We start from the raw sequence: 24,482 nt of genomic DNA on the forward strand, positions 1-24,482 counted from the left end.
CTCCACTGGTCACCGGCCTCCATGCAGAATATGACTCATCTACAACCACTCTTTGCCTTCTGTGGGCAAGCCAGTTCTGGATCCACAAAGCAATGTCCCCTTGGATCCCATGCCTCCTTACTTTCTCAATAAGTCTTGCATGGTGTACCTTATCAAATGCCTTGCTGAAATCTATATACACTATACTGCTCTACCTTCATCAATGTGTTTAGTCACATCCTCAAAAATATCATTCATGCTCGTAAGGCATGACCTACCTTTGACAAAGCCATGCTGACTATTCCTAATAATATTTTGCCTCTCCAGATGTTCATAAACCCTACCTCTCAGGATCTTTTCCATCAGCTTACCTACCACTGAAGTAAGACTCACTAGCCTATAATTTCCTGGGCTATCCCTACTCCCTTTCTTGAATAAGTGAACAACATTCGCAACCCTCCAATCCTCCGGAACCTCTCACGTCCTCATTGATGATGCAAAGATCATCGCCAGAGGCTCAGCAATCCCCTCCCTCACTTCCAGCAGTCGCCTGGTGTACATCTCTTCCAGTCCCGGTGACTTATCCAACTTGATGCTTTCCAAAAACTCCACCACATCCTCTTTCTTAATATCTACATTCTCAAGCTTTTCAGTCCACTGCAAGTCATCCCTACAATTGCCATGATCCTTTTCCGTTATGAATGCTGAAGCAAATGATTCATTAAATACCTCCGCTATTTCCTCCGGTTTCATACGCACTTTTCCATTGTCACACTTGTTTGGTCTTATTCTCTCACATCTTATCCTCTTGCTCTTCACATACTTGCAGAATGCTTTGGGGTTTTCCTTAATCCTGTCCGCCAAGGCCTTCTCATGGCCCCTTCTAGCTCTCCTGATTTCATTCTTAAGCTCCTTCCTGCTAGCCTTATAATCTTCCAGATTCATATCATTACCTAATTTTTTGAACCTTTCATAAGCTCTTCTTTTCTTCTTGACTAGATTTACAACGGCCTTTCTGTGCCATGGATCTTGTACCCGACCATCCTTTCCATGTCTCATTGGAATGTACCTGCTCAGAACCCCACGCAAATATCCCCTGAACATTTTCTACATTTCATCGGTATGTTTCCCTGAGGACATCTGTTTCCAATTTATGCATACAAGTTCCAGCCTGATAGCCTCATAGTTCCCCTTACTCCAATTAAAGGTTTCCCTAACTTCCCTGTTCCTATCCCTCTTTAATGCTATGGTAAAAGAGATAGAATTGTGATCACTATCTTCAAAATGCTCTCCCACTGAGAGACCTGACACCTGACCAGGTTCATTTCCCAATAGCAGATCAAGTACAACCTCTCCTCTTGTAGGCTTATCTACATATTGTGTCAGAAAACCTTCCTGAACACACCTAACAAACTCCACCCCTTCTAAACCCCTCACTCTAGAGAGCTGTCAATCAATATTTGGGAAATTAAAATCTCACACCTCAACAACCCTGTTATTGTTACTCCTTTCCAGAATCTGTCTCCCTATCTGCTCCTCGATGTCCCTGTTACTGTTGGGTGGTCTATACAAAACACCCAGTAGAGTTATTGACCCCTTCCTGTTTCTAACTTCCACCCACAGAGACGCCGTAGACAACCTCTCCATGACATCCTCCTTTTCTGTAGCCGTGACACTATCTCTGATCAACAGTGCCAGGTGCCCACCTCTTTTGCCTCCCTCACTGTCCTTTCTGAAACAATTAAATCCTGACACTTGAAGTAGCCATTCCTGCCCCTGCACCATCCTAGTCTCTGTAATGGCCACAACATCATAGCTCCGAGAGCTGATCCACGCTCTAAGCTCATCCGTTTTATTCATCATACTCCTTGCATTAAAATAGACACATCTCAAACCATCGGACTGAGTGCCTCCCTTCTCTATCACCTGCGTATCCTCCCTTTCACACTATCTCCAAATTCTCTCTATTTGTGAGCCAACCTTCCTCTCCTCCATCACATCAATTTGGTTCCCTCCCCCCAGCAATTCTAGTTTAAACTCTCCCCAGTAGCCTTAGCAAACCTTCCTGTCAGGATATTGGTCCCCCGGGAATTCAAGTGCAACCCGTCATTTTTGTACAGGTCACACCTGCTCCAAAAGAGGTCCCAATGATCCAGAAATCTGAATCTCTGCCTCCTGCTCCAATCCCTCAGCCACACGTTTATCCTCCACCTCATCCTAATCTTATTCTCCCTGTCACGTGGCACAGGCAGTAATTCCGAGATCACTGCCTTTGAGGTCCTGCTTCTCAAATTACTTCCTAACACCCTGTACTCTGTTTTCAGGATCTCTTCCCTTTTCCTACCTATGTCACTGGTACCAATATGTACCACGACCTCTGGCTGTTCTCCCTCCCACTGCACGATATCTTGGACGTGATCAGAAACATCCTGGACCCTGGAACCTGGGAGGAAAACTACCATCCGAGTTTCCTTCCTGCATCCACAGAATCAACTCTCTGACCCCCTGACTATAGAGTCCCCTATCTCTGCTGCCATCCCCTTCCTTTCCCTCCCCTCCTGAGCCACAGGGCCAGACTCTGTGCCAGAGGTGTAGCTGTTGTTACTCCCTCTCCAGCAGTACTCGAACAGGGGTACTTATTGTCGAGGGGTACAGCCACAGGGGTACTCCCTAGTATCTGCTTCTTGCCCGTCCCTCTCCTGACTGTGACCCATTTCTTCAGTCTCCCGTGGCCCCGGTGTGACCACCTGCCTGTAACTCCTCTCTATCACCTCCTCGCTCTCCCTGACCAGACGAAGGTCATCGAGCTGCATCTCCAGTTCCCTAACTCGGTCCCTAAGGAGCTGCAGCTCGACACACCGGGTGCAGATGTTGCCGTCCAGGAGGCTGGGAGTCTCCAGGATCTCCCACATCTGACACCGAGCACAGAAAACCAGCCTCACACACATACTCTCTGTCTGTATTGTAAACAGATAACCTACCTCGCCTCGACCCTTTATCGCCGAAGCCCCGTTGAGCCAAAGCCTTCCTACTCTGTCTCCCGCTCCTCTGAAGCTCGCTCTGTAAATCTGTCTTCCTTTTAAACTCTTCTCGCTGTTCTCTCTGGCCGACTTGCGCAGTCGTGCTGAGGAAAATAATCAGTAATTGTGTTACTGATAAACACTGGGGATTTGTACCGTCTCCTGTCTCTCTGTGTCCTTCACCCTCACTCTCTCTCATCTCCAGGCTGAGAAAGGTCGGTCTCACAGATTCTGGTGCCGAGGATCTCGCCTCCGCTCTCAGTACAAACCCATCACTGACGGATCTGTACCTGAGTTATAATGAACTGGGAGATTCAGGAGTGAAACTGCTGTCTGAGTCTCTGAGGAACCGGCAGTGTAAAATACAGAAACTGGAGTAAGTACCAGACTGTGGGAGATTGTGTTTACAGTCACTGGGTGTCTGACACTGAACATTAATGTGATCAGTAATTGTGTTACTGATAAACACTGGGGATTTGTACCGTCTCCTGTCTCTCTGTGTCCTTCACCCTCACTCTCTCTCATCTCCAGCCTGATGGAGATAGGTCTCACATGTTCTGGTGCCGAGGATCTCGCCTCCGCTCTCAGTACAAACCCATCACTGACGGAGCTGGACCTGAGTGATAATAAACTTGGTGATTCAGGAGTAAAACTGGTGTCTGCGGCTCTGAGGAACCCGGAGTGTAAAATACAGAAACTGTGGTAAGTACCAGACTGTGGGAGATTGTGTTTACAGTCACTGGGTGTCTGACACTGAACATTAATGTGATCAGTGATTGTGTTACTGATAAACACCGGGGATTTGTACCGTCTCCTGTCTCTCTGTGTCCTTCACCCTCACTCTCTCTCATCTCCAGGCTGAGAAAGGTCGGTCTCACAGATTCTGGTGCCGAGGATCTCGCCTCCGCTCTCAGTACAAACCCATCACTGACGAAGCTGGACCTGAGTGATAATAAACTGGGAGATTCAGGAGTGAAACTGGTGTCTGCGGCTCTGAGGAACCCGGAGTGTAAAATACAGAAACTGTGGTAAGTACCAGACTGGGGGAGATTGTGTTTACAGTCACTGGGTGTCTGACACTGAACATTAAGGTGATCAGTAATTGTGTTACTGATAAACACTGGGGATTTGTACCGTCTCCTGTCTCTCTGTGTCCTTCACCCTCACTCTCTCTCATCTCCAGGTTGTGGAAAGTCGGTCTCACAGATTCTGGTGCCGAGGATCTCGCCTCCGCTCTCAGTACAAACCCATCACTGACGGTGCTGGACCTGAGTTTGAATAAACTGGGAGATCCAGGAGTGAAACTGGTGTCTGCGGCTCTGAGGAACCCGGAGTGTAAAATACAGAAACTGTGGTAAGTACCAGACTGTGGGAGATTGTGTTTACAGTCACTGGGTTTACAGTCACTGAACATTAATGTGATCAGTAATTGTGTTACTGATAAACACTGGGGTTTTGTACTGTCTCCTGTCTCTCTGTGTCCTTCACCCTCACTCTCTCTCTCATCTCCAGGCTGGACAATGTCGGTCTCACAGATTCTGGTGCCGAGGATCTCGTCTCCGCTCTCAGTACAAACCCATCACTGACGAAGCTGGACCTGAGTTATAATGAACTGGGAGATTCAGGAGTGAAACTGGTGTCTGAGGCTCTGAGGAACCCGGAGTGTAAAATACAGACACTGTGGTAAGTACCAGACTGTGGGAGATTGTGTTTACAGTCACTGGGTGTCTGACACTGAACATTAATGTGATCAGTAATTGTGTTACTGATAAACACCGGGGATTTGTACCGTCTCCTGTCTCTCTGTGTCCTTCACCCTCACTCTCTCTCATCTCCAGGCTGAGGGATGTCGGTCTCACAGATTCTGGTGCCGAGGATCTCGTCTCCGCTCTCAGTACAAACCCATCACTGACGGATCTGGACCTGAGATCAAACTCACTGACAGACCGATCTGTCCCCGCTCTCCGCCGCCTCATACTGACCCTCCCGAGTCTGGAGTGGATCCGGTGAGTGTTTGTGTTAATGTTCAATGTGATAAAATATCAGCGGATCCGCGGGTTTTCTGGTGATATTTGTCTGTGAGTGTTGTTGAAACATTAACCCCGGTCCCCTGTTACTGACACTGTTGTGTAATCTGTTTATTTCATCTTTATTCTCCCATCTGTTTCAGGCTGGAGGAGAATCGGTTCAGTAAGACCGGGGAGAAGGAACTGAGATCTCTGGAGGGAGTCAGACCCGGACTGAGAGTGGATCTGTGAACATCTGAATGTGTGAACATCCCCGCCCAATCGGTTCAGTGAGACCGGGATGAAGGAACTGAGACCTCTGCAGGGAGTCAGACACGGACTGACAGTGATCGTGTGAACATCTGAATGTGTGAACATCCCCGCCCGCGGGATGGGGACATTTGGCCGACTCCCCGCCCTCCCCTTTAACTCCCGCCCTTACCTTTAACGGCCGCGCGCCGGGGCTGATTCCCAACGGTTTTAACGGAACCGGACTCGCGCTGTGTGCGTCGCTCGCAGCGGTCCCGCAGTGACGTGTTTCCGCCTGTTGTCCGGCGGGGCAGCTTCCGCCGGATGTGCCTGTTCGAGACTCCCCACGTGACACCCCGGGGAATTACTCAGACAGGAAGAGCCCGGGGATCCGGGGCTCAGTCTGGGACACCGGTGTCCCGGGGTGGGGGGAATGATCCCGGGAGAGAATCCTTTTGTCCCCTTTGCTGAGGACGGTGCATTCGGCAGCCTGGCCGATATAATGATGTTAAATTGACAAATGCCTCGGCAGTGACCCTGGATCTGCAGCGATCCCGGACACGGCCCTGAAGTGTGATTTTATAATCATCGGTTCCCCGATGCAGAGTGACGGTTAGAGACGGGACTGATTATTCAACCGGTCACTCGTTGTCGCCGGTCAGTTAATTGTGTGTGACTGTGAGAGAGTCGATTTACATTTGTCATGATTATATCAATAAACCGCTGTAACTTAGTGTCTTGGTGTCTGACTTTGGTCTCATTAGAGGAGAATCAGTGACATGGGGTTACTGCTGCCCCCAGCACCCGATGAACTGAAATGGTAGGGCACTGAGGAATGCAGTAGAACAGAGTGATCTCGGAATAATGGTGCATAGTTCCCTGAAGGTGGAATCTCATGTGAATAGGGTGCTGAAGAAACCTTTTGGTATGCTGGCCTTTATAAATCAGAGCATTCAGTCGAGGAGTTGGGATGTAATGTTACAATTGGAAAAGGCATTGATCAGGCCGAATTTGGAGTATTGTGTACAGTTCTGGTCACCGAATTATAGGAAAGATGTCACCAAAACAGAGAGAGTACAGAGAAGATTAACTAGAATGTTACCTGGGTTTCAGCACCTAAGTAACAGGGAAAGGTTGAACAAGTTAGGTCTTTATTCTTCGGAGCGTAGAAGGTTGAAGGTTGAAGGGGGGGGGGGGGGGGGGTTAATAGACGTATTTAAAATTATGAGGGGGATAGATAGAGTTGATGTAGAAAAGATTTTTCCATTGAAAGTAGGGGAGATTCAAACAAGAGAACATGAGTTGAGAGTCAGGGGGCAAAAGTTTAGGGGTAACACGAGGGAGAACTTCTTTACTCAGAGAGTGGTAGCTGTATGGAACGAGCTTCCAGTAGAAGTGGCAGAGTCGGGTTTAATTTTGTCATTTAAAAAAAAATTGGATAGGTATATGGACAGGAGAGGAATGGATGGTTATGGGGTGAGTGCAGGTCAGTGGGACATGGTAGAGAGTGAGTGTTTAGCACGGAAGAGAAGGGCCAAGATGGCCTGTCCCATCACACACACCCGGGTTCAGACACAGACTGAATGTCCCTCCACACTGTCCCATCACACACTCCCAGGGTGAGACACAGAGTGAATCTCCATCTGCATCGTACCATCACATACTCCTGGTGTCGGACTCAGAGTGAAGCTCCCTCAAAGCCATCCCATCACAAACTCCCAGGGAAGACTCAGAGTGAATTTCCCTCCACACCGTCCCATCACACACTCCCGGGGTTAGACTCAGAGTGAATTTCCCTCCACACCGTCCCATCACACTCTCCTGGGGTCAGACACAGGGTGAAGCTCCCTCAGCACCGTCCCAGCACACTCTCCCGGGGTCAGACACAGAGTGAAGCTCCCTCAGCGCCGTCCCATGACACACTCCCGGGGTCAGACAGAAAGTGAATCTCCCTCCGCACCGTCCCATCACACACTTCCGGGGTCAGACACAGAGTGAATCTCCCTCCACACTGTCCCATCACACACTCCCGGGGACAGACACAGAGTGAATCTCCCTCCACACCGTCCCATCACACACTCACAGGGTGAGACACAGAGTGAATCTCCCTCTGCATTGTACCAGCACACACTCCTGGGGTCAGACATAGAATGAAGCTCCCTCCTCACCGTCCATCAGACACTCCCCCGGCACAGTCACAGAGTGAAGCTACCCCCACATCGTCCCATCACACACACCCGGGTTCAGACACAGACTGAATCTCCCTCCACACCGTCCCATCACACACTCCCGGGGTCAGACACAGAGTGAATCTCCCACCACACCGTCCCATCACACAATCCCGGGGACAGAAACAGAGACAATCTCCCTCCACACCGTCCCATTACACACACGCGGGATCAGACACAGAGTGAATCTCCCTCCACACAGTCCCATCACACACTTCCGGGGTCAGACACAGAGTGAATCTCCCACCACACCGTCCCATCACACACTTCCGGGGTCAGACACAGAGTGAATCTCCCTCCACACCGTCCCATCACACACTTCCGGTGTCAGACAAAGAGTGAATCTCCCTCCACACCGTCCCATCACACACTCCCGGGGTCAGACGCAGAGTGAATCTCCCAACAGACCGTCCCATCACACACTCCCGGGTCAGACACAGAGAAAATCTCCCTCCACACCGTCCCTTCACACACTCGCGGGATCAGACAGAGTGAATCTCCCTCCACACCGTCCCATCACACACTCCCGGGGTCAGACACCGAGGCAATCTCCCTCCACACCGTCCCGTCACACACACACCCGGGGTCAGACACAGAGTGAATCTCCCACCACACCATCACGTCACACACTCCCAGGGTCAGACACAGAGTGACTCTCCCTCCACACTGTCCCATCACACATTTCCGGGGTCAGACACAGAGTGAATCTCCCTCCACACCGTCCCATCACACACTCCCGGGGTCAGACACAGAGTGAATCTCCCACCACACCGTCCCATCACACAATCCCGGGGACAGAAACAGAGACAATCTCCCTCCACACCGTCCCATTACACACACGCGGGATCAGACTGAGTGAATCTCCCTCCACACCGTCCCATCACACACTTCCGGGGTCAGACACAGAGTGAATCTCCCACCACACCGTCACATCACACACTTCCGGGGTCAGACACAGAGTGAATCTCCCTCCACACCGTCCCATCACACACTTCCGGTGTCAGACAAAGAGTGAATCTCCGTCCACACCGTCCCATCACACACTCCCGGGGTCAGACGCAGAGTGAATCTCCCAACACACCGTCCCATCACACACTCCCGGGTCAGACACAGAGAAAATCTCCCTCCACACCGTCCCATCACACACTCGCGGGATCAGACAGAGTGAATCTCCCTCCACACCGTTCCATCACACACTCCCGGGGTCAGACACCGAGGCAATCTCCCTCCACACCGTCCCGTCACACACACACCCGGGGTCAGGCACAGAGTGAATCTCCCTCCACACCGTCACGTCACACACACTCCCGGGGTCAGACACAGAGTGAATCTCCCTCCACACCATCACGTCACACACACTCCTGGGGTCAGCCACAGAGTGAATCTCCCTCAACACCGTCCCATCACACACTCCCGGGGTCAGACACAGAGACAATCTCCCTCCGCACCGTCCCATCACACTCTCCCGGGGTCAGACTCAGAGTGAATCTCCCTCCAGACCGTCACGTCACACACACTCCCGGGGTCAGACACAGAGTGAATCTCCCTCCGCACAGTCACGTCACACACACTCCCGGGGTCAGACACAGAGTGAATCTCCCTCCACACCGTCCCATCACACACTCCCGGGGTCAGACACAGAGACAATCTCCCTCCGCACCGTCCGATCACACTCTCCCGGGGTCAGACACAGAATGATTCTCCCTCCGCACCTTCCCATCACACACTCCCGGGGTCAGACACAGGGTGAAGCTCCTCAGCACCGTCCCATCACATTCTCCCGGGGTCAGACAGAAAGTGAATCTCCCTCCGCACCGTCCCATCACACACTTCCGGGGTCAGACACAGAGTGAATCTCCCTCCACACTGTCCCATCACACACTCCCGGGGACAGACACAGAGTGAATCTCACTCCACACCGTCCCATCACACAATCCCGGGGTCAGACACAGAGTGAATCTCCCTCCACACTGTCCCATCACACACTCCCGGGGTCAGACACAGAGTGAATCTCCCTCAACACCGTCCCATCACACACTCCCAGGGTGAGACACAGAGTGAATCTCCCTCTGCATTGTACCAGCACACACTCCTGGGTTCAGACATAGAATGAAGCTCCCTCCACACCGTCCATCAGCCACTCCCCCGGCACAGTCACAGAGTGAAGCTACCCCCACATCGTCCCATCACACACACCCGGGTTCAGACACAGACTGAATGTCCCTCCACACCGTCACGTCACACACTCCCAGAGTCAGACACAGAGTGACTCTCCCTCCACACTGTCCCATCACACATTTCCGGGGTCAGACACAGAGTGAATCTCCCTCCACACCGTCCGATCACACACTCCCGGGGTCAGACACAGAGTGAATCTCCCACCACACCGTCCCATCACACAATCCCGGGGACAGAAACAGAGACAACCTCCCTCCACACCGTCCCATTACACACACGCGGGATCAGACACAGAGTGAATCTCCCTCCACACTGTCCCATCACACACTTCCGGGGTCAGACACAGAGTGAATCTCCCACCACACCGTCACATCACACACTTCCGGGGTCAGACACAGAGTGAATCTCCCTCCACACCGTCCCATCACACACTTCCGGTGTCAGACAAAGAGTGAATCTCCCTCCACACCGTCCCATCACACACTCCCGGGGTCAGACGCAGAGTGAATCTCCCAACACACCGTCACATCACACACTTCCGGGGTCAGACAAAGAGTGAATCTCCCTCCACACCGTCCCATCACACACTCCCAGGGTCAGACACAGAGTGACTCTCCCTCCACACTGTCCCATCACACATTTCCGGGGTCATACACAGAGTGAATCTCCCTCCACACCGTCCCATCACGCACTTCCGGGGTCAGACACAGAGTGAATCTCCCACCACACCGTCCCATCACACACTTCCGGGGTCAGACACAGAGAGAATCTCCCTCCACACCGTCCCATCACACACTTCCGGTGTCAGACAAAGAGTGAATCTCCCTCCACACCGTCCCATCACACACTCCCGGGGTCAGAAGCACAGTGAATCTCCCAACAGACCGTCCCATCACACACTCCCGGGTCAGACACAGAGAAAATCTCCGTCCACACCGTCCCATCACACACTCGCGGGATCAGACATAGTGAATCTCCCTCCACACCGTCCCATCACACACTCCCGGGGTCAGACACCGAGGCAATCTCCCTCCACACCGTCCCGTCACACACACACCCGGGGTCAGGCACAGAGTGAATCTCCCTCCACACCATCACGTCACACACTCCCAGGGTCAGACACAGAGTGACTCTCCCTCCACACTGTCCCATCACACATTTCCGGGGTCAGACACAGAGTGAATCTCCCTCCACACCGTCCCATCACACACTCCCGGGGTCAGACACAGAGTGAATCTCCCACCACACCGTCCCATCACACAATCCCGGGGACAGAAACAGAGACAATCTCCCTCCACACCGTCCCATTACACACACGCGGGATCAGACACAGAGTGAATCTCCCTCCACACCGTCCCATCACACACTTCCGGGGTCAGACACAGAGTGAATCTCCCACCACACCGTCCCATCACACACTTCCGGGGTCAGACACAGAGTGAATCTCCCTCCACACCGTCCCATCAAACACTTCCGGTGTCAGACAAAGAGTGAATCTCCCTCCACACCGTCCCATCACACACTCCTGGGGTCAGACGCAGTGTGAATCTCCCAACACACCGTCCCATCACACACTCCCGGGTCAGACACAGAGAAAATCTCCCTCCACACTGTCCCATCACACACTCGTGGGATCAGACAAAGTGAATCTCCCTCCACACCGTCCCATCACACACTCCCGGGGTCAGACACAGAGTGAATCTCCCTCCACACCGTCCCATCACACTCTCCCGGGGTCAGACACAGAGGCAATCTCCCTCCACACCGTCCCGTCACACACACACCCGGGGTCAGGCACAGAGTGAATCTCCCTCCACACTGTCACGTCACACACACTCCCGGTGTCAGACACAGAGTGAATCTCCCTCCACACCGTCACGTCAGACACACTCCTGGGGTCAGCCACAGAGTGAATCTCCCTCAACACCGTCCCATCACACACTCCCGGGGTCAGACACAGAGACAATCTCCCTCCGCACCGTCCCATCACACTCTCCCGGGGTCAGACTCAGAGTGAATCACCCTCCAGACCGTCACGTCACACACACTCCCGGGGTCAGACACAGAGTGAATCTCCCTCCGCACAGTCACGTCACACACACTCCCGGGGTCAGACAAAGAGTGAATCTCCCTCCACACCATCCCATCACACACTCCCGGGGTTAGACACAGAATGATTCTCCCTCCGCACCGTCCCATCACACACTCCCGGGGTCAGACACAGGGTGAAGCTCCCTCAGCACCGTCCCATCACACACTCCCGGGGTCAGACACAGAGTGAAGCTCCCTCAGCGCCGTCCCATGACACACTCCCGGGGTCAGACAGAAAGTGAATCTCCCTCCGCACCGTCCCATCACACACTCCCGGGGTCAGACACAGAGTGAATCTCCCTCCGCACCGTCCCATCACACACTCCCCGGGTCAGACACAGAGTGAATCTACCTCCACACCGTCGCATCACACACTCCCCGGTCATGCACAGATTGAATCTCCGTCCGCACCGTCCCATCACACTCTCCCGGGGTCAGACACACAGTGAATCTCCCACCGCACCGTCCCATCACACTCTCCCGGGGTCAGACACAGAGACAATATCCCTCCACACCGTCAAGTCACACACACTCCCGGGGTCAGACACAGAGTGAATCTCCCTCCACACTGTCCCATCACACACTCCTGGTGTCAGACACAGTGTGAATCTCCCTCCACATCGTCCCATCACACACTCCCGGGGTCAGACACAGAGACAATCTCCCTCCACACCGTCCCATCACACACTCCCGGGGTCAGACACAGAGTGAATCTCCCTCCGCACAGTCACGTCACACACACTCCCGGGGTCAGACACAGAGTGAATCTCCCTACACACCATCCCATCACACACTCCCGGAGTTAGACACAGAATGATTCTCCCTGCGCACCGTCCCATCACACACTCCCGGGGTCAGACACAGGGTGAAGCTCCCTCAGCACCGTCCCATCACACACTCCCGGGGTCAGACACAGAGTGAAGCTCCCTCAGCGCCGTCCCATCACACACTCCCGGGGTCAGACAGAAAGTGAATCTCCCACTCACCGTCCCATCACACACTCCCCGGGTCAGACACAGAGTGAATCTACCTCCACACCGTCGCATCAAACACCCCCCGGTCATGCACAGATTGAATCTCCGTCCGCACCGTCCCATCACACTCTCCCGGGGTCAGACACACAGTGAATCTCCCACCGCACCGTCCCATCACACTCTCCCGGGGTCAGACACAGAGACAATATCCCTCCACACCGTCAAGTCACACACACTCCCGGGGTCAGACACAGAGTGAATCTCCCTCCACACCGTCCCATCACACACTCCCGGGGTCAGACACAGAGTGAATCTCCCTCCGCACCGTCCCATCACACACTCCCGGGGTCAGACACAGGGTGAAGCTCCCTCCGCACCGTCACGTCACACACACTCCCGGGGTCAGACACAGAGTGACTCTCCCTCCACACTGTCCCATCACACATTTCCGGGGTCAGACACAGAATGAATCTCCCTCCACACCGTCCCATCACACACTCCCGGTGTCAGACACAGAGTGAATCTCCCACCACACCGTCCCATCACACACTCCCGGGGACAGAAAAAGAGACAATCTCCCTCCACACCGTCCCATTACACACACGCGGGATCAGACACAGAGTGAATCTCCCTCCACACCGTCCCAACACACACTTCCGGGGTCAGACACAGAGTGAATCTCCCACCACACCGTCCCATCACACACTTCCGGGGTCAGACACAGAGTGAATCTCCCTCCACACCGTCCCATCACACACTTCCGGTGTCAGACAAAGAGTGAATCTCCCACCACACCGTCCCATCACACACTCCCGGGGTCAGACGCAGAGTGAATCTCCCAACACACCGTCCCACCACACACTCCCGGGTCAGACACAGAGACAATCTCCCTCCACACCGTCCCATCACACACTCCCGGGGTCAGACACAGAGTGAATCTCCCACCACACCGTCCCATCACACAGTCCCGGGATCAGACACAGAGTGAAGCTCCCTCAGCACCATCCCATCACACACTCCCGCGGTCAGACAGAAAGTGAATCTCCCACTCACCGTCCCATCATACTCTCACGGGGTCAGACTCAGAGTGAATCTCCCTCCACACCGTCACGTCACACACACTCCCGGGTTCAGACACAGAGTGAATCTCCCTCCACACCGTCAGGTCACACACACTCCCGGGGTCAGACACAGAATGAATCTCCCTCCACACCGTCCCATCACACACACCCGGGTTCAGACACAGACTGAATGTCCCTCCACACTGTCCCATCACACACTCCCAGGGTGAGACACAGAGTGAATCTCCATCTGCATCGTACCATCACATACTCCTGGTGTCGGACTCAGAGTGAAGCTCCCTCAAAGCCATCCCAGCACAAACTCCAGGGGAAGACTCAGAGTGAATTTCCCTCCACACCGTCCCATCACACACTCCCGCGGTCAGACAGAAAGTGAATCTCCCACTCACCGTCCCATCATACTCTCACGGGGTCAGACACGGAGTGAATCTCCCTCCACACCGTCACGTCACACACACTCCCGGGTTCAGACACAGAGTGAATCTCCCTCCACACAGTCCCATCACACCCTCCCGGGGTCAGACACAGAGACAATCTCCCTCCACACCGTCCCATCACACACTCCCGTGGTCAGACACAGAGTGAATCTCCCTCCACACTGTCCCATCACACACTCCCGGGGTCAGACACAGATTGAATCTCCCTCCACACCGTCCCATCACACACTCCCGGGGTCAGACACAGAGACAATCTCCCTCCGCACCGTCCGATCACACTCTCCCGGGGTCAGACTCAGAGTGAATCTCCCTCCACACAGTCACGTTACACACACTCCAGGGGTCAGACACAGAGTGAATCTCCCTCCACACCGTCACGTCACACACACTCCCGGGGTCAGAGACAGAGTGAATCTCCCTCCACACTGTCCCATCACGCACTCCCGGGGTCAGACACAGAATGAAACTCCCTCCGCACCGTCCCATCACACACTCCCGGGGTCAGACACAGGGTGAATCTCCCTCCACACCGTCCCATCACACACTTCAGGGGTCAGACACAGAGTGAATCTCCCTCCACACAGTCCCTTAACACACTTCCGGGGTCAGACACAGACTGAATCTCCCACCACACTGTCCCATCAAACAATTCCGGGGTCAGACACAGACTGAATCCCCTCCACACCGTCCCAACACACACTTCCGGTGTCAGACAAAGAGTGAATCTCCCTCCACACCGTCCCATCACACACTCCCGGGATCAGACACAGAGTGAATCTTCCAACACACCGTCGCATCACACACTCCCGGGTCAGACACAGAGACAATCTCCCTCCACACCGTCCCATCACACACTCGCAGGATCAGACACAGAGTGAATCTCCCTCCACACCGTCCCATCAGACACTCCCGGGGTCAGACACAGAGGCAATCTCCCTCCACACCGTCCCGTCACACACACACCCGGGGTCAGACACAGAGTGAATCTCCCACCACACCATCACGTCACACACACTCGCGGGGTCAGACACAGAGTGAATCTCCCTCCGCACCGTCCCATCACACACTCCCGGGGTCAGACTCAGAGTGAATCTCCCTCCACACCGTCCCATCACACACTTCCGGTGTCAGACAAAGAGTGAATCTCCCTCCACACCGTCCCATCACACACTCCCGGGGTCAGACACAGAGTGAATCTCCCTCCACACTGTCCCATCACACACTCCCGCGGTCAGACAGAAAGTGAATCTCCCACTCACCGTCCCATCATACTCTCACGGGGTCAGACACGGAGTGAATCTCCCTCCACACCGTCACGTCACACAAACTCCCGGGTTCAGACACAGAGTGAATCTCCCTCCACACAGTCCCATCACACCCTCCCGGGGTCAGACACAGAGACAATCTCCCTCCACACCATCCCATCACACACTCCCGGGGTCAGACACAGAGTGAATCTCCCTCCACACTGTCCCATCACACACTCCCGGGGTCAGACACAGATTGAATCTCCCTCCACACCGTCCCATCACACACTCCCGGGGTCAGACACAGAGACAATCTCCCTCCGCACCGTCCGATCACACTCTCCCGGGGTCAGACTCAGAGTGAATCTCCCTCCACACAGTCACGTTACACACACTCCAGGGGTCAGACACAGAGTGAATCTCCCTCCACACCGTCACGTCACACACACTCCCGGGGTCAGAGACAGAGTGAATCTCCCTCCACACTGTCCCATCACGCACTCCCGGGGTCAGACACAGAATGAAACTCCCTCCGCACCGTCCCATCACACACTCCCGGGGTCAGACACAGGGTGAATCTCCCTCCACACCGTCCCATCACACACTTCAGGGGTCAGACACAGAGTGAATCTCCCTCCACACAGTCCCTTAACACACTTCCGGGGTCAGACACAGACTGAATCTCCCACCACACTGTCCCATCAAACAATTCCGGGGTCAGACACAGACTGAATCCCCTCCACACCGTCCCAACACACACTTCCGGTGTCAGACAAAGAGTGAATCTCCCTCCACACCGTCCCATCACACACTCCCGGGATCAGACACAGAGTGAATCTTCCAACACACCGTCGCATCACACACTCCCGGGTCAGACACAGAGACAATCTCCCTCCACACCGTCCCATCACACACTCGCAGGATCAGACACAGAGTGAATCTCCCTCCACACCGTCCCATCAGACACTCCCGGGGTCAGACACAGAGGCAATCTCCCTCCACACCGTCCCGTCACACACACACCCGGGGTCAGACACAGAGTGAATCTCCCACCACACCATCACGTCACACACACTCGCGGGGTCAGACACAGAGTGAATCTCCCTCCACACTGTCCCATCACACACTCCCGGGGTCAGACACAGAGTGAATCTCCCTCAACACCGTCCCATCACACACTCCCGGGTTCAGACACAGAGAGAATCTCCCTCCGCACCGTCCCATCACACACTCGCAGGATCAGACACAGAGTGAATCTCCCTCCACACCGTCCCATCAGACACTCCCGGGTTCAGACACAGAGAGAATCTCCCTCCGCACCGTCCCATCACACTCTCCCGGGGTCAGACTCAGAGTGAATCTCCCTCCACACCGTCCCATCACACACTTCCGGTGTCAGACAAAGAGTGAATCTCCCTCCACACCGTCCCATCACACACTCCCGGGGTCAGACACAGAGTGAATCTCCCTCCACACTGTCCCATCACACACTCCCGCGGTCAGACAGAAAGTGAATCTCCCACTCACCGTCCCATCATACTCTCACGGGGTCAGACACGGACTGAATATCCCTCCACACCGTCACGTCACACAAACTCCCGGGTTCAGACACAGAGTGAATCTCCCTCCACACAGTCCCATCACACCCTCCCGGGGTCAGACACAGAGACAATCTCCCTCCACACCGTCCCATCACACACTCCCGGGGTCAGACGCAGAGTGAATCTCCCTCCACACTGTCCCATCACACACTCCCGGGGTCAGACACAGATTGAATCTCCCTCCACACCGTCCCATCACACACTCCCGGGGTCAGACACAGAGACAATCTCCCTCCGCACCTTCCGATCACACTCTCCCGGGGTCAGACTCAGAGTGAATCTCCCTCCACACAGTCACGTTACACACACTCCAGGGGTCAGACACAGAGTGAATCTCCCTCCACACCGTCACGTCACACACACTCCCGGGGTCAGAGACAGAGTGAATCTCCCTCCACACTGTCCCATCACGCACTCCCGGGGTCAGACACAGAATGAAACTCCCTCCGCACCGTCCCATCACACACTCCCGGGGTCAGACACAGGGTGAATCTCCCTCCACACCGTCCCATCACACACTTCAGGGGTCAGACACAGAGTGAATCTCCCTCCACACAGTCCCTTAACACACTTCCGGGGTCAGACACAGACTGAATCTCCCTCCACACTGTCCCATCAAACAATTCCGGGGTCAGACACAGACTGAATCCCCTCCACACCGTCCCAACACACACTTCCGGTGTCAGACAAAGAGTGAATCTCCCTCCACACCGTCCCATCACACACTCGCAGGATCAGACACAGAGTGAATCTCCCTCCACACCGTCCCATCACACACTCCCGGGGTCAGACACAGAGTCAATCTCCCTCCACACCGTCCCGTCACACACACACCCGGGGTCAGACACAGAGTGAATCTCCCTCCACACCATCACGTCACACACACTCCCGGGGTCAGACACAGAGGCAATCTCCCTCCACACCGTCCCGTCACACACACACCCGGGGTCAGACACAGAGTGAATCTCCCTCAACACCGTCCCATCACACACTCCCGGGTTCAGACACAGAGAGAATCTCCCTCCGCACCGTCCCATCACACTCTCCCGGGGTCAGACTCAGAGTGAATCTCCCTCCACATCGTCCCATCACACACTTCCGGTGTCAGACAAAGAGTGAATCTCCCTCCACACCGTCCCATCACACACTCCCGGGGTCAGACACAGAGTGAATCTCCCTCCACACTGTCCCATCACACACTCCCGGGGTCAGACAGAAAGTGAATCTCCCACTCACCGTCCCATCATACTCTCACGGGGTCAGACACGGAGTGAATCTCCCTCCACACCGTCACGTCAGACACACTCCCGGGTTCAGACACAGAGTGAATCTCCCTCCACACAGTCCCATCACACCCTCCCGGGGTCAGACACAGAGACAATCTCCCTCCACACCGTCCCATCACACACTCCCGGGGTCAGACACAGAGTGAATCTCCCTCCACACTGTCCCATCACACACTCCCGGGGTCAGACACAGATTGAATCTCCCTCCACACCGTCCCATCACACACTCCCGGGGTCAGACACAGAGACAATCTCCCTCCGCACCGTCCGATCACACTCTCCCGGGGTCAGACTCAGAGTGAATCTCCCTCCACACAGTCACGTTACACACACTCCAGGGGTCAGACACAGAGTGAATCTCCCTCCACACCGTCACGTCACACACACTCCCGGGGTCAGAGACAGAGTGAATCTCCCTCCACACTGTCCCATCACGCACTCCCGGGGTCAGACACAGAATGAAACTCCCTCCGCACCGTCCCATCACACACTCCCGGGGTCAGACACAGGGTGAATCTCCCTCCACACCGTCCCATCACACACTTCAGGGGTCAGACACAGAGTGAATCTCCCTCCACACAGTCCCTTAACACACTTCCGGGGTCAGACACAGACTGAATCTCCCACCACACTGTCCCATCAAACAATTCCGGGGTCAGACACAGACTGAATCCCCTCCACACCGTCCCAACACACACTTCCGGTGTCAGACAAAGAGTGAATCTCCCTCCACACCGTCCCATCACACACTCCCGGGATCAGACACAGAGTGAATCTTCCAACACACCGTCGCATCACACACTCCCGGGTCAGACACTGAGACAATCTCCCTCCACACCGTCCCATCACACACTCTCAGGATCAGACACAGAGTGAATCTCCCTCCACACCGTCCCATCACACACTCCCGGGGTCAGACACAGAGGCAATCTCCCTCCACACCGTCCCGTCACACACACACCCGGGGTCAGGCACAGAGTGATTCTCCCTCCACACTGTCACGTCACACACACTCCCGGGGTCAGACACAGAGTGAATCTCCCTCCACACCGTCACGTCAGACACACTCCTGGGGTCAGCCACAGAGTGAATCTCCCTCAACACCGTCCCATCACACACTCCCGGGGTCAGACTCAGAGACAATCTCCCTCCGCACCGTCCCATCACACTCTCCCGGGGTCAGACTCAGAGTGAATCACCCTCCAGACCGTCACGTCACACACACTCCCGGGGTCAGACACAGAGTGAATCTCCCTCCGCACAGTCACGTCACACACACTCCCGAGGTCAGACAAAGAGTGAATCTCCCTCCACACCATCCCATCACACACTCCCGGGGTTAGACACAGAATGATTCTCCCTCCGCACCGTCCCATCACACACTCCCGGGGTCAGACACAGGGTGAAGCTCCCTCAGCACCGTCCCATCACACACTCCCGGGGTCAGACACAGAGTGAAGCTCCCTCAGCGCCGTCCCATCACACATTTCCGGGGTCAGACAGAAAGTGAATCTCCATCCGCACCGACCCATCACACACTCCCGGGGTCAGACACAGAGTGAATCTCCCTCCGCACCGTCCCATCACACACTCCCCGGGTCAGACACAGAGTGAATCTACCTCCACACCGTCGCATCACACACTCCCCTGTCATGCACAGATTGAATCTCCGTCCGCACCGTCCCATCACACTCTCCCGGGGTCAGACACACAGTGAATCTCCCACCGCACCGTCCCATCACACTCTCCCGAGGTCAGACACAGAGACAATATCCCTCCACACCGTCAAGTCACACACACTCCCGGGGTCAGACACAGAGTGAATCTCCCTCCACACTGTCCCATCACACACTCCCGGGGTCAGACACAGTGTGAATCTCCCTCCACATCGTCCCATCACACACTCCCGGGGTCAGACACAGAGACAATCTCCCTCCACACCGTCCCATCACACACTCCCGGGGTCAGACACAGAGACAATCTCCCTCCACACCGTCCCATCACACACTCTCAGGATCAGACACAGAGTGAATCTCCCTCCACACCGTCCCATCACACACTCCCGGAGTCAGACACAGGGTGAAGCTCCCTCAGCGCCGTCCCATGACACACTCCCGGGGTCAGACAGAAAGTGAATCTCCCTCCGCACCGTCCCATCACACACTCCCGGGGTCAGACACAGAGTGAATCTCCCTCCGCACCGTCCCATCACACACTCCCCGGGTCAGACACAGAGTGAATCTACCTCCACACCGTCGCATCAAACACCCCCCGGTCATGCACAGATTGAATCTCCGTCCGCACCGTCCCATCACACTCTCCCGGGGTCAGACACACAGTGAATCTCCCACCGCACCGTCCCATCACACTCTCCCGGGGTCAGACACAGAGACAATATCCCTCCACACCGTCAAGTCACACACACTCCCGGGGTCAGACACAGAGTGAATCTCCCTCCACACTGTCCCATCACACACTCCCGGGGTCAGACACAGTGTGAATCTCCCTCCACATCGTCCCATCACACACTCCCGGGGTCAGACACAGAGACAATCTCCCTCCACACCGTCCCATCACACACTCCCGGGGTCAGACACAGAGTGAATCTCCCTCCACACCGTCCCATCACACACTCCCGGGGTCAGACACAGGGTGAAGCTCCCTCCGCACCGTCACGTCACACACACTCCCGGGGTCAGACACAGAGTGACTCTCCCTCCACACTGTCCCATCACACATTTCCGGGGTCAGACACAGAATGAATCTCCCTCCACACCGTCCCATCACACACTCCCGGGGTCAGACACAGAGTGAATCTCCCACCACACCGTCCCATCACACACTCCCGGGGACAGAAAAAGAGACAATCTCCCTCCACACCGTCCCATTACACACACGCGGGATCAGACACAGAGTGAATCTCCCTCCACACCGTCCCAACACACACTTCCGGGGTCAGACACAGAGTGAATCTCCCACCACACCGTCCCATCACACACTTCCGGGGTCAGACACAGAGTGAATCTCCCTCCACACCGTCCCATCACACATTTCCGGTGTCAGACAAAGAGTGAATCTCCCACCACACCGTCCCATCACACACTCCCGGGGTCAGACGCAGAGTGAATCTCCCAACACACCGTCCCACCACACACTCCCGGGTCAGACACAGAGACAATCTCCCTCCACACCGTCCCATCACACACTCCCGGGGTCTGACACAGAGTGAATCTCCCACCACACCGTCCCATCACACAGTCCCGGGATCAGACACAGAGTGAAGCTCCCTCAGCACCATCCCATCACACACTCCCGCGGTCAGACAGAAAGTGAATCTCCCACTCTCCGTCCCATCATACTCTCACGGGGTCAGACTCAGAGTGAATCTCCCTCCACACCGTCACGTCACACACACTCCCGGGTTCAGACACAGAGTGAATCTCCCTCCACACCGTCAGGTCACACACACTCCCGGGGTCAGACACAGAATGAATCTCCCTCCACACCGTCCCATCACACACACCCGGGTTCAGACACAGACTGAATGTCCCTCCACACTGTCCCATCACACACTCCCAGGGTGAGACACAGAGTGAATCTCCATCTGCATCGTACCATCACATACTCCTGGTGTCGGACTCAGAGTGAAGCTCCCTCAAAGCCATCCCAGCACAAACTCCAGGGGAAGACTCAGAGTGAATTTCCCTCCACACCGTCCCATCACACACTCCCGCGGTCAGACAGAAAGTGAATCTCCCACTCACCGTCCCATCATACTCTCACGGGGTCAGACACGGAGTGAATCTCCCTCCACACCGTCACGTCACACACACTCCCGGGTTCAGACACAGAGTGAATCTCCCTCCACACAGTCCCATCACACCCTCCCGGGGTCAGACACAGAGACAATCTCCCTCCACACCGTCCCATCACACACTCCCGGGGTCAGACACAGAGTGAATCTCCCTCCACACTGTCCCATCACACACTCCCGGGGTCAGACACAGATTGAATCTCCCTCCACACCGTCCCATCACACACTCCCGGGGTCAGACACAGAGACAATCTCCCTCCGCACCGTCCGATCACACTCTCCCGGGGTCAGACTCAGAGTGAATCTCCCTCCACACAGTCACGTTACACACACTCCAGGGGTCAGACACAGAGTGAATCTCCCTCCACACCGTCACGTCACACACACTCCCGGGGTCAGAGACAGAGTGAATCTCCCTCCACACTGTCCCATCACGCACTCCCGGGGTCAGACACAGAATGAAACTCCCTCCGCACCGTCCCATCACACACTCCCGGGGTCAGACACAGGGTGAATCTCCCTCCACACCGTCCCATCACACACTTCAGGGGTCAGACACAGAGTGAATCTCCCTCCACACAGTCCCTTAACACACTTCCGGGGTCAGACACAGACTGAATCTCCCACCACACTGTCCCATCAAACAATTCCGGGGTCAGACACAGACTGAATCCCCTCCACACCGTCCCAACACACACTTCCGGTGTCAGACAAAGAGTGAATCTCCCTCCACACCGTCCCATCACACACTCCCGGGATCAGACACAGAGTGAATCTTCCAACACACCGTCGCATCACACACTCCCGGGTCAGACACAGAGACAATCTCCCTCCACACCGTCCCATCACACACTCCCGGGTTCAGACACAGAGAGAATCTCCCTCCACACCGTCACGTCACACACACTCCCGGGGTCAGAGACAGAGTGAATCTCCCTCCACACTGTCCCATCACGCAATCCCGGGGTCAGACACAGAATGAAACTCCCTCCGCACCGTCCCATCACACACTCCCGGGGTCAGACACAGGGTGAATCTCCCTCCACACCGTCCCATCACACACTCCCGTGGTCAGACACAGATTGAATCTCCCTCAACACCGTCCCATCACACACTCCCGGGTTCAGACACAGAGTGAATCTCCCTCCACACCGTCCCATCACACACTCCCGGGGTCAGACACAGAGTGAATCTCCCTCCACACCGTCCCATCACACACTCCCGGGGTCAGACACAGAGACAATCTCCCTCCACACCGTCCCATCACACACTCCCGGGGTCAGACACAGAGTGAATCTCCCTCCACACTGTCCCATCACACACTCCCGGGGTCAGACACAGATTGAATCTCCCTCCACACCGTCCCATCACACACTCCCGGGGTCAGACACAGAGACAATCTCCCTCCGCACCTTCCGATCACACTCTCCCGGGGTCAGACTCAGAGTGAATCTCCCTCCACACAGTCACGTTACACACACTCCCGGGGTCAGACACAGAGTGAATCTCCCTCCACACCATCACGTCACACACACTCCCGGGGTCAGACACAGAGGCAATCTCCCTCCACACCGTCCCGTCACACACACAGCCGGGGTCAGACACAGAGTGAATCTCCCTCAACACCGTCCCATCACACACTCCCGGGTTCAGACACAGAGAGAATCTCCCTCCGCACCGTCCCATCACACTCTCCCGGGGTCAGACTCAGAGTGAATCTCCCTCCACACCGTCCCATCACACACTTCCGGTGTCAGACAAAGAGTGAATCTCCCTCCACACCGTCCCATCACACACTCCCGGGGTCAGACACAGAGTGAATGTCCCTCCACACTGTCCCATCACACACTCCCGGGGTCAGACAGAAAGTGAATCTCCCACTCACCGTCCCATCATACTCTCACGGGGTCAGACACGGAGTGAATCTCCCTCCACACCGTCACGTCACACACACTCCCGGGTTCAGACACAGAGTGAATCTCCCTCCACACAGTCCCATCACACCCTCCCGGGGTCAGACACAGAGACATTCTCCCTCCACACCGTCCCATCACACACTCCCGGGGTCAGACACAGAGTGAATCTCCCTCCACACTGTCCCATCACACACTCCCGGGGTCAGACACAGATTGAATCTCCCTCCACACCGTCCCATCACACACTCCCGGGGTCAGACACAGAGACAATCTCCCTCCGCACCGTCCGATCACACTCTCCCGGGGTCAGACTCAGAGTGAATCTCCCTCCACACAGTCACGTTACACACACTCCAGGGGTCAGACACAGAGTG

The 24,482-nt window shown here is 55.1% G+C and overlaps 1 protein-coding gene across 1 annotated transcript; it reads left to right on the forward strand.

The window, feature by feature from the left end:
• The first annotated feature begins 1,047 nt into the window (after positions 1-1,047).
• LOC140721065 (ribonuclease inhibitor-like) lies at positions 1,048-5,974 on the forward strand. Its single transcript, XM_073035928.1, has 8 exons — positions 1,048-1,099; positions 3,205-3,375; positions 3,531-3,701; positions 3,857-4,027; positions 4,183-4,353; positions 4,512-4,682; positions 4,838-5,005; positions 5,170-5,974. The coding sequence occupies exons 3-8, from the start codon at positions 3,535-3,537 to the stop codon at positions 5,255-5,257; spliced, it is 936 nt and encodes a 311-aa protein (XP_072892029.1). The 5' UTR covers positions 1,048-1,099; positions 3,205-3,375; positions 3,531-3,534; the 3' UTR covers positions 5,258-5,974.
• Positions 5,975-24,482: the final 18,508 nt, after the last annotated feature.

Source organism: Hemitrygon akajei, unplaced genomic scaffold (assembly GCF_048418815.1).
Source record: "Hemitrygon akajei unplaced genomic scaffold, sHemAka1.3 Scf000050, whole genome shotgun sequence".
NCBI lineage: Eukaryota > Metazoa > Chordata > Chondrichthyes > Myliobatiformes > Dasyatidae > Hemitrygon > Hemitrygon akajei.

Bases quoted from the DNA above. Each gene is read 5' to 3' on its own strand.
- LOC140721065 (XM_073035928.1), top strand. From the start codon at position 3,535: ATGGAGATAGGTCTCACATGTTCTGGTGCCGAGGATCTCGCCTCCGCT. The intron at 4,683-4,837 runs GTAAGTACCAGA...TCTCATCTCCAG, and splicing joins TGTAAAATACAGACACTGTG to GCTGAGGGATGTCGGTCTCA. The intron at 5,006-5,169 runs GTGAGTGTTTGT...CATCTGTTTCAG, and splicing joins CCGAGTCTGGAGTGGATCCG to GCTGGAGGAGAATCGGTTCA.